The sequence below is a fragment of the Pelobates fuscus genome, chromosome 3, assembly GCF_036172605.1.
Source record: "Pelobates fuscus isolate aPelFus1 chromosome 3, aPelFus1.pri, whole genome shotgun sequence".
Classification (NCBI taxonomy): Eukaryota; Metazoa; Chordata; class Amphibia; order Anura; family Pelobatidae; genus Pelobates; species Pelobates fuscus.
In genome coordinates this window covers 420,818,663-420,830,406 of record NC_086319.1, presented here as the reverse complement: position 1 = coordinate 420,830,406, position 11,744 = coordinate 420,818,663, and the positions used below count along the sequence as shown (strand labels likewise).

The following is an 11,744-nucleotide window of genomic DNA, read 5'->3' as shown; positions in this document are numbered from 1 at the left end:
TGATCCGTTACAGTTTCTAATTCACTCATCTCACTGTGTACAAAATATTGGGTGTATATCGACTGTTTACTTAGAGCAGGAGTAGAAACCTTGACACTCAAGATGTTGCGGACAGGCATCTCCCCTATAGCTTAGCTGTAAGAGTATTATGGGAGATTAAGTCCACGACATCTGGAGTGTGGAGGGTTGGCTTCCCCTGGTCTAGAACCCGAGGATCTCCAGTTACAAGGTATATGGTCTAAGTTAATGAAACTGAATGTATTAAGGAAGGATTGGATGATGGAAGACACAAGGTAACTGATAAATGAAAAGCATGCTTTATACGTGGGCTCATTTAGTATCGCCCAGCGGTACCAAAGGAAAATAAAATCTGGGATTCAGTTGGATCTTACCTTCAGAACTATGAAAATGGCAAGCTTTTCGATAGCTGACATGTTAGGGTGCATCCACTGCAGAAAGTTATTGTCGTAGCTCGGGTTGGGTGGCTGTCTGGAGGCGCTAACATTCACAGATAGTTCCTCGATCCCCCAAGTGACATTGTTAAAGAACATTTCTAGATGTTCCTTCATGGTGAGCTACGGAAAGACGCATTTCTTAGAACATGTTATGTATTACACAACCTTGTGACTTTGTGGCCACCTACCCCCATGCGTTCTCTATTTAGGGTTAGTATAGAGAAGTGCAAACCCTACTTCTGTCTCATTTACTGACATCTTTACAGTTACTGGTACCTACCCCTGTGCCCCCTTCCTTACTAATATAGCATCACCGGAAAGCCTTGTGCACACAGGCATCCCAACCCGCTTGTTAGCTTGAAATAGCATCTGCGGGGTGTGATGAGATCTAGGAACACTGCACTGGTAAACAAGAGCTTACACTTATGGCCATTGCTCAAGTACCGAAAGACTTATTTAATATTGTCAGAGAGCACTGACGGCTATTCTGTGGATAGTTTTGCTTTGTTTATGTACAACCACATGAATTAATGGAATCTGAGAGTATGGCAGTTATATGTGTTTAAAGCAATGTATGGTCACTTACCCGAGTGCCTCCCATGTACTGACCAAATCCATGTGGGAATGTGATACTGGCCAGAATAAAAGAAACCAGGGCTGCGTAGACAATCTTACTAGAAAGGGAGACAAGACACATGTTTATCTATCTATCTATCTATCATTATTATTGGTATTTATATAACGCCAACTAATTCCGTAGCTCTTTACAATATTATAAAAATGGGGGGAAATTTACAATACATGAGACAAATACACAGTGACACTGGAACAATAGGTAGATGAGGACCCTGCTCAAACGAGCTTACAGTGTAGATGAGGTGGGGTACAAATACACAACATGGCAGCAAGGGTGACAGCCACCAAACAAGGTGGAAAAGTAGCCTAACTGGAGGTGAAAGTGGAGTGTGGCTCTTTAGGAGAGCAAGAGACAGACTTGGGTAAGTATAGATAAGTAACTCTGGGAGTCCATAAGCATTTCTGAACAGATGTGTTTTGAGTGACTTCTTATACAATTGAAGACTAGGGGAAAGTCTGATGGGGGTAGGCAGGCTCTTCCAAAAGAAGGGAGCCGCCCTCGAGAAGTCCTGCAAACGAAAGTTAGCAGTAAGGGTGCGAGCAGCGGACAGGAGAAGGCCACCTGCAGAGCGGAGAGACCGAGAAGGGGCATATCTATGAATCAGGGAAGAAATGTCAGAGGGGCTAGAGTTGATTAGAGCTTTATAGGTAAGGGTTAGTATTTTGAATTGACACCTATATGTAAGGATCGACAGAGGAACGACGGGTGAGAAAGATCAGCCAGGCAGCAGCATTCATTACTGATTGTAGCGGGGCAGTTTGGCTTTCGGGGAGACCAGCTAGGAGAGAATTACAGTAATACATGCAAGAGATTATCAAAGCATGAACAAGCTCCTTGGCAGCATCTTGTGTAAGAAAGGGGCGGATGCGGGCGATATTTTTAAGGTGGAATTGACCGGTTTTAGCAACATACTGGATGGGGGGCAAAGATGAGGCCAGGATGAAAGATAACACCAAGACAACGAGCTTGCAAGGATGGACTGATGCCTGCACAATCAACTTGCAATGAGAGCAAAGGAGGAGGATCAGCATTATGAGGGGGGGAAATTAGAAACTCAGTTTTAGAGAGATTGAGTTTCAGAAAGCGGGAGGACATCCAATCAGAAATAGAAGAAAGGCAAGCAGTGACACATTGCAGGACCGTGGGGGAGAGATCAGGGGAGGAGAGATATATCTGGGTGTCCTCGGCATACAGATTGTGACGGACTTTCCGCCAATCGATGCTCCTAGTTCTTACCAAGGACCATCAGCACTGCACCGGACACCATAGCCACCGCAGACTCCACGAACCGTCGTAGCTTGGTTGGGGTCTCCCCATCTCCTTCCAACCTCTGGACCCAGGACCATGTGGGAAGGACCTCTCCTCCAGGAGAGTATAGCTGTGTGTGTGTATGAGAATGCAGTGTGTGTATGAGTGCAGTGTGTGTATGAGTGCAGTGTGTGTATGAATGCAGTGTGTGTATAAGAGTGCAGTGTGTATGAATGCAGTGTGTGTATGAGTGCAGTGTGTGTATAAGAGTGCAGTGTGTATGAATGCAGTGTTTGAGTGTGTGATGCAGAGCCTTGGTGGGGGTGGGCATTTTATTTTTATTTTTAATTATTTTATTTTAATAGTTTTTTTGTTATATTAATTTTTTTAAAATTATTATTATTTTATTATTATTTTTGTATTATTATTAATATTTTTGTTATTTTTTTCGTCCCCCCTCCCTGCTTGATACATGGCAGGGAGGGGAGCTCTCATTCCCTGGTGGTCCAGTGGCATTGGCAGTTCAGTGGGGGGCGGGGGGGAGGGGGGCTGGCAGAGTTTACTTACCTCTCCTGCAGCTCCTGTCAGCTCCCTTCTCCTCCGCGCCGGTCCGTGCAGCACCTCTGTCAGCTCACACTAAGTCTCGCGAGAGCCGCACTATGACCCAGCGGCTCTCGCGAGACTTACACTGGGAGCTGACAGGTGCTGAACGGACCGGCGCGGAGGAGAAGGAAGCTGACAGGAGCTACAGGAGAGGTAAGCACTCGCTGCCAGCCCCCTGTCTGTATTATGGCAATGTAAGTTGCCATAATACAGACACTGACTCGAGTATAAGCCGAGTTGGGGTTTTTCAGCACAAAAAATGTGCTGAAAAACTCGGCTTATACTTGAGTATAGGTAACTATCTATCTGGTTCTATCTATCTATCTTCTGTCTGTCTCTATATTTCTATCTATTTGTATCTATCTATCTGGTTCTATCTATCTAGTTCTTTCTATCTACAGACATCAAAAGTCTCCCGTTTCTTCTGGGAGACTCCCTCATTTTGCATGTGGCTCCCTGACACCCTCATATTATGTATAATATCCCGGAAATCACACATAATCTGACATACGCTATATCAGATTGAGTGTATTGTTTTTCCAGGATATTATACATGATTTGTGCCCCCCTTCCTAATACTCACAAAGCAGGGTACGGTGGGGTGCTTGCCCTTTAAGAGCAGACCACAGTATTAGCAGTACTGGCAGGAAGGAGTGATATAGTATCAGCCAGCAGGGAGGAAGTGATATAGTATCAGCCTGCAGGGAGGAAGTGATATAGTATCAGCCTGCAGGGAGGAAGTGATATAGTATCAGCCAGCAGGGAGGAAGTGATATAGTATCAGCCAGCAGGGAGGAAGTGATATAGTATCAGCCAGCAGGGAGGAAGTGATATAGTATCAGCCTGCAGGGAGGAAGTGATATAGTATCAGCCGGCAGGGAGGAAGTGATATAGTATCAGCATTCAGGGAGGAAGTGATATAGTATCAGCCAGCAGGGAGGAAGTGATATAGTATCAGCCTGCAGGGAGGAAGTGATATAGTATCAGCAAGCAGGGAGGAAGTGATATAGTATCAGCCGGCAGGGAGGAAGTGATATAGTATCAGCCTGCAGGGAGGAAGTGATATAGTATCAGCCGGCAGGGAGGAAGTGATATAGTATCAGCCTTCAGGGAGGAAGTGATATAGTATCAGCCAGCAGGGAGGAAGTAATATAGTATCAGCCTTCAGGGAGGAAGTGATATAGTATCAGCAAGCAGGGAGGAAAGTGATATAGTATCAGCCAGCAGGGAGGAAAGTGATATAGTATCAGCCTTCAGGGAGGAAGTGATATAGTATCAGCCTGCAGGGAGGAAGTGATATAGTATCAGCCAGCAGGGAGGAAAGTGATATAGTATCAGCCAGCAGGGAGGAAGTGATATAGTATCAGTCTGCAGGGAGGAAGTCATATAGTATCATCCATCAGGGAGGAAGTAATATAGTATCAGCCTTCAGGGAGGAAGTGATATAGTATCAGCCTGTAGGGAAGAAGTGATATAGTATCAGCCTGCAGGGAGGAAAGTGATATAGTATCAGCCTGCAGGGAGGAAGTGATATAGTATCAGCGGGCAGGGAGGAAGTGATATAGTATCAGCCTGCAGGGAGGAAGTGATATAGTATCAGCCGGCAGGGAGGAAGTGATATAGTATCAGCCTTCAGGGAGGAAGTGATATAGTATCAGCAAGCAGGGAGGAAAGTGATATAGTATCAGCCAGCAGGGAGGAAAGTGATATAGTATCAGCCTACAGGGAGGAAGTGATATAGTATCAGTCTGCAGGGAGGAAGTGATATAGTATCATCCATCAGGGAGGAAGTAATATAGTATCATCCATCAGGGAGGAAGTAATATAGTATCAGCCTTCAGGGAGGAAGTGATATCGTATCAGCCTGTAGGGAAGAAGTGATATAGTATCAGCAGGCAGGGAGGAAGTGATATAGTATCTGTCAGGATCCCGCGGGCGGCTGCGAGGGGAGGCTGCAGTGCGCTCGCGGCACTCACCCTCCAGCCGTCCGCGGTCCCCTTCTCCTCGTGCGCTCGGCGAGCGGCATCCTCCCAGCCTCGGATGCCGCCCGCGTCTTCCTCTTCGTCCCCCAGCGGCAGCATGCATGACACTGCACGCTGGGAGACCGCCCAGTTTTGTAAGCGCCGGGGTCAGCCACTTGACCCGGCGTTAAAGGCACAGTGCCTCAATCACAGTGGGAGGTATAAATATCTCCCACGTGTGATTGTTAACTCTGATTGGAAATTATCCAATCAGAATTAATCACAGGGTTTAAATACTTACCTTTCCTGTCTCTCTCTGCCCTGTTGTGGTCTTTGCTTTCTAGTATTGCTGTTCTACTTGTGGTTCTTTCTGGTTTACGTACTCTCTGGCTTGTTTATCCGACCTTGTGACTTTCTCCTACCCTTTGACCTCGGCTTGTCTCTCGTTATTCTGTCTTCTGGTTCCCCTTACTCGGCTTGTCTCCTGACTATTCTTTGTGTGCTTAGCCCGGCCACTCTAAGGTCCGGTACTGCACCTTTTCTGTGTGTATGTTAGCGTGTTTTGGTTCCCAGAATCGTGACAGTATCAGCCTGCAGGGAGGAAGTGATATAGTATCATCCGTCAGGGAGGAAGTGATATAGTATCAGCCTGCAGGGAGGAAGTGATATAGTATCAGCCAGCAGGGAGGAAGTGATATAGTATCAGCCTGCAGGGAGGAAGTGATATAGTATCATCCGGAAGGGAGGAAGTGATATAGTATCAGCCTTCAGGGAGGAAGTGATATAGTATTAGCCTTCAGGGAGGAAGTGATATAGTATCAGCAAGCAGGGAGGAAGTAATATAGTATCAGCCTTCAGGAAGGAGTGATATAGTATCAGACGGCAGGGAGTAAGTAATATAGTATCAGCAAGCAGGGAGGAAAGTGATATAGTATCAGCCAGCAGGGAGGAAGTGATATAGCATCAGCCTTCAGGGAGGAAGTAATATAGTATCAGCCTTCAGGGAGGAAGTTATATAGTATCAGCCTGCAGGGAGATAGTAATATAGTATCAGCAAGCAGGGAGGAAGTTATATAGTATCAGACTGCAGGGAGGAAGTGATATAGTATCATCCGGCAGGGAGGAAGTGATATAGTATCAGCAAGCAGGGAGGAAATTGATATAGTATCAGCCAGCAGGGAGATAGTAATATAGTATCAGCCGGCAGGGAGGAAGTAATATAGTATCAGCCTGCAGGGAAGAAGTGATAGTATCAGCAGGCAGGGAGGAAAGTGATATAGTATCAGCCAGCAGGGAGGAAGTAATATAGTATCAGCCTGCAGGGAGGAAGTGATATGGTATCAGCCTGCAGGGAGGAAGTGATATAGTATCAGCCGGCAGGGAGGAAGTGATATAGTATCAGCCGGCAGGGAGGAAGTGATATAGTATCAGCCGGCAGGGAGGAAGTGATATAGTATCAGCCGGCAGGGAGGAAGCGATATAGTATCAGCCGGCAGGGAGGAAGTGATATAGTATCATCCGGCAGGGAGGAAGTTGTGACGAAGTGCCCTTCGCCACTTGTGCCTGGAGAGGACTAATTGACAGCCGCTTGCCTTGTGACTATGGAAGAGTTTGGCCTTTAAAACCGTTATTTGGCATATTGGATTGTATTGCACTGTTTCTGCCCCTTTGATTCCATGGGAGAATGTGCCTCTTTCCCTCCCCCTTTTTACTGTCCCATTGTTCTCCAGCAGGGCGTTGTCCCAGGGACACTGCCAGACCAGTTGAAACTGGCTGCTTTGTCCCTCCTCAATCTCTCATCAGCCCTTGCTATTGTTTAAACCCATGGCGATCCAACTGTATTTGTGAGATCTGAGTGCTTTTCGGACATATTGAGCGCTCAGATCCAAGCTATCTGGGGATATGTTGGACATATAGGTTAAACATTGTATTATATAAGTTATGTATTTCTATGTGGTTTTTGGATTTAGAGATATTATCTCCAGGATAGCGGAGAAGATAAACCGGCTGCACAGCCTAAATCTGTGGAACTGTTTTGGGCATTAAATGCCATGCTTGCAGTCGGTCAAATAGGACTTCCATCTATCTTTTGAACCACTGGACCAAATTGTATGGTTTTTGAATATGTTTGTATACTGATTATGCTGTAACTTTTATGGAAATTGCATGTATAGTTTTGAAGTTATGAATATTGGGTAAAACTGTATATTTTCCTGCCTGTGATAATTAAGTCAGCCCATTGTGTTTAGTAATTATATCACAGGCAGAGGGGAGGGTTTGTGTGCCTAGGCTGGGAGTGTCTGAATGTACTGTAATGTGTTTGATTGGTTGCTGTAACTCTGAGTCCTGTGTACCACAAGGTCCACGTGGGTGGTAACCTTGTGGGGAGATGTGTATAAAAGAAGCAATACAGCCTCAGTGCATTCTGTTCCTGTTTGACCCTTAACACGTAATCTTGTCTCGTGATTGGAGGGGAACTGCTATATTCACACTGGGGATTGCTATACCTTGTATACTCCCCTGAGCTTTAATCACTTAGCTCTTTTAAGAGCTATTCCTGATACGCTCTCCTGGAGGAGAGGTCTTTTCCACACGGTCCTGGAGGACAGAGGCTGATCCAGGGTGGAAGGAAGACGGCGAGACTCCAGTTAACCCCTTAAGGACACATGACGTGTGTGACACGTCATGATTCCCTTTTATTCCAGAAGTTTGGTCCTTAAGGGGTTAAGCTACGGCGGTTGTGGAGTCTGCGGTGGTTGTGGTGTCCGATGCGCTGCTTGTGGTCCTCGGCGCAAGCTAGGAAGCGTCAGTCAACGGAAGGTATTCGGTCGGATTACGGGGGATCCGTTACAGAAGTGATATAGTATCAGCCAGCAGGGAGGAAGTGATATAGTATCAGCCAGCAGGGAGGAAGTAATATAGTATCAGCCTGCAGGGAGGAAGTGATATAGTATCAGCCAGCAGGGAGGAAGTGATATAGTATCAGCCAGCAGGGAGGAAGTAATATAGTATCAGCTGTAGATGGTGAAGAGCCACCTTCCTGAAAGGCAATTTTTAAAGTTATATGTCTCTATATATCTATCTAGCTGTGTCTGACTATTTCTATCTAGTTTGTCTGTCTGTCTATCTAGATCTGTCTATCGCTTTCAATTTCAAATTTAAGGCCAGAGTAACAGCAGTGGTAGTATAGCCTGCCTCAGAGACATTTTCAAGTTTGGCTATTTTGGCCTTAAATTTAGAATTTATTTTTAATTTGCACTTTAGTGAAAAACTGCAGGTGTCTCTCAGTCAATGTTTCCATTTCTCTCACTTGTTACCTGTATATATCTCTTACTATCTGCATCGTTTTCTCTCTCTGTCTGTCTGTGTATCTGTCTCTACATTGTTTATATTCCACATAATTTGTCTAATAAAGTTATTTATTCCTGAGCCCACTGGATCCCCTCTGGTGGGGCAGATACTTACTTATTTCTCAGCAGTTTCCCGACCCGCTCATTGTTGTTCAGGAACAGCAGAGTGACGCGGTGGAGGAAGAGATAGACGCAGCAGACACAGCCGCAGACCACTCTAGAAAAAAAAACAAAGAGTCTAGAACCGGTCACTAATTCCTATTTGTAAAGATACATTGGGATTCTGTCTAAACGGTGGGGCAATCGCCATGGAAACCATTGGAATGTCCCTAATATTAAACCTAAATCCCTCTCACCAGATATTAAATCCCACTCACCCTATACTCACTAACTGTAACCCCAACATTCTAATATTAACCCTAAACCCCACCCACCTATACTCACTAACTGTAACCCAACATACTAATATTAACCCTAAATCCCACTCACCCTATACTCACTAACTGTATCCCCAACATTCTAATATTAACCCTAAACCCCACCCACCTATACTCACTAACTGTAACCCCAACATTCTAATATTAACCCTAAACCCCACCCACCTATACTCACTAACTGTAACCCAACATACTAATATTAACCCTAAACCCCACCCACCTATACTCACTAACTGTAACCCCAACATTCTAATATTAACCCTAAATCCCACTCACCCTATACTCACTAACTGTAACCCCAACATTCGAATATTAACCCTAAACCCCACCCACCTATACTCACTAACTGTAACCCCAACATACTAATATTAACCCTAAATCCCACTCACCCTATACTCACTAACTGTAACCCCAACATTCTAATATTAACCCTAAACCCCACCCACCTATACTCACTAACTGTAACCCCAACATTCTAATATTAACCCTAAACCCCACCCACCTATACTCACTAACTGTAACCCCAACATACTAATATTAACCCTAAATCCCACTCACCCTATACTCACTAACTGTAACCCCAACATTCTAATATTAACCCTAAACCCCACCCACCTATACTCACTAACTGTAACCCCAACATTCTAATATTAACCCTAAACCCCACCCACCTATACTCACTAACTGTAACCCCAACATACTAATATTAACCCTAAATCCCACTCGCCCTATACTCACTAACTGTAACCCCAACATTCTAATATTAACCCTAAACCCCACCCACCTATACTCACTAACTGTAACCCCAACATTCTAATATTAACCCTAAACCCCACCCACCTATACTCACTAACTGTAACCCCAACATTCTAATATTAACCCTAAACCCCACCCACCTATACTCACTAACTGTAACCCCAACATACTAATATTAACCCTAAATCCCACTCACCCTATACTCACTAACTGTAACCCCAACATTCTAATATTAACCCTAAACCCCACCCACCTATACTCACTAACTGTAACCCCAACATTCTAATATTAACCCTAAACCCCACCCACCTATACTCACTAACTGTAACCCCAACATACTAATATTAACCCTAAATCCCACTCACCCTATACTCACTAACTGTAACCCCAACATTCTAATATTAACCCTAAACCCCACCCACCTATACTCACTAACTGTAACCCCAACATTCTAATATTAACCCTAAATCCCACTCACCCTATACTCACTAACTGTAACCCCAACATTCTAATATTAACCCTAAACCCCACCCACCTTTACTCACTAACTGTAACCCAACATACTAATATTAACCCTAAATCCCACTCACCCTATACTCACTAACTGTATCCCCAACATTCTAATATTAACCCTAAACCCCACCCACCTATACTCACTAACTGTAACCCCAACATTCTAATATTAACCCTAAACCCCACCCACCTATACTCACTAACTGTAACCCAACATACTAATATTAACCCTAAACCCCACCCACCTATACTCACTAACTGTAACCCCAACATTCTAATATTAACCCTAAATCCCACTCACCCTATACTCACTAACTGTAACCCCAACATTCGAATATTAACCCTAAACCCCACCCACCTATACTCACTAACTGTAACCCCAACATACTAATATTAACCCTAAATCCCACTCACCCTATACTCACTAACTGTAACCCCAACATTCTAATATTAACCCTAAACCCCACCCACCTATACTCACTAACTGTAACCCCAACATTCTAATATTAACCCTAAACCCCACCCACCTATACTCACTAACTGTAACCCCAACATACTAATATTAACCCTAAATCCCACTCACCCTATACTCACTAACTGTAACCCCAACATTCTAATATTAACCCTAAACCCCACCCACCTATACTCACTAACTGTAACCCCAACATTCTAATATTAACCCTAAACCCCACCCACCTATACTCACTAACTGTAACCCCAACATACTAATATTAACCCTAAATCCCACTCGCCCTATACTCACTAACTGTAACCCCAACATTCTAATATTAACCCTAAACCCCACCCACCTATACTCACTAACTGTAACCCCAACATTCTAATATTAACCCTAAACCCCACCCACCTATACTCACTAACTGTAACCCCAACATTCTAATATTAACCCTAAACCCCACCCACCTATACTCACTAACTGTAACCCCAACATACTAATATTAACCCTAAATCCCACTCACCCTATACTCACTAACTGTAACCCCAACATTCTAATATTAACCCTAAACCCCACCCACCTATACTCACTAACTGTAACCCCAACATTCTAATATTAACCCTAAACCCCACCCACCTATACTCACTAACTGTAACCCCAACATACTAATATTAACCCTAAATCCCACTCACCCTATACTCACTAACTGTAACCCCAACATTCTAATATTAACCCTAAACCCCACCCACCTATACTCACTAACTGTAACCCCAACATTCTAATATTAACCCTAAATCCCACTCACCCTATACTCACTAACTGTAACCCCAACATTCTAATATTAACCCTAAACCCCACCCACCTATACTCACTAACTGTAACCCCAACATACTAATATTAACCCTAAATCCCACTCACCCTATACTCACTAACTGTAACCCCAACATTCTAATATTAACCCTAAACCCCACCCACCTATACTCACTAACTGTAACCCCAACATTCTAATATTAACCCTAAACCCCACCCATCTATACTCACTAACTGTAACCCCAACATACTAATATTAACCCTAAATCCCACTCACCCTATACTCACTAACTGTAATCCCAACATTCTAATATTAACCCTAAACCCCACCCACCTATACTCACTAACTGTAACCCCAACATTCTAATATTAACCCTAAACCCCACCCACCTATACTCACTAACTGTAACCCCAACATACTAATATTAACCCTAAATCCCACTCACCCTATACTCACTAACTGTAACCCCAACATTCTAATATTAACCCTAAACCCCACCCACCTATACTCACTAACTGT

At 44.1% G+C, this 11,744-nt stretch overlaps 1 protein-coding gene across 1 annotated transcript in view; it reads right to left on the bottom strand.

Annotated features, from left to right (window-relative positions):
- LOC134603721 (chloride channel protein ClC-Kb-like) overlaps positions 1 to 11,744 on the bottom strand; it is an 83,128-nt gene that overhangs the window by 37,344 nt on the left and 34,040 nt on the right. Inside the window, exons 9-11 of the mRNA XM_063449900.1 lie at positions 8,370 to 8,471; positions 1,042 to 1,129; positions 393 to 575 (exon numbers count right to left, since the gene is read on the bottom strand). Of these exons, the coding sequence (XP_063305970.1) occupies positions 393 to 575; positions 1,042 to 1,129; positions 8,370 to 8,471 (373 nt within the window). The remainder of the gene's footprint in view (positions 1 to 392; positions 576 to 1,041; positions 1,130 to 8,369; positions 8,472 to 11,744) is intronic.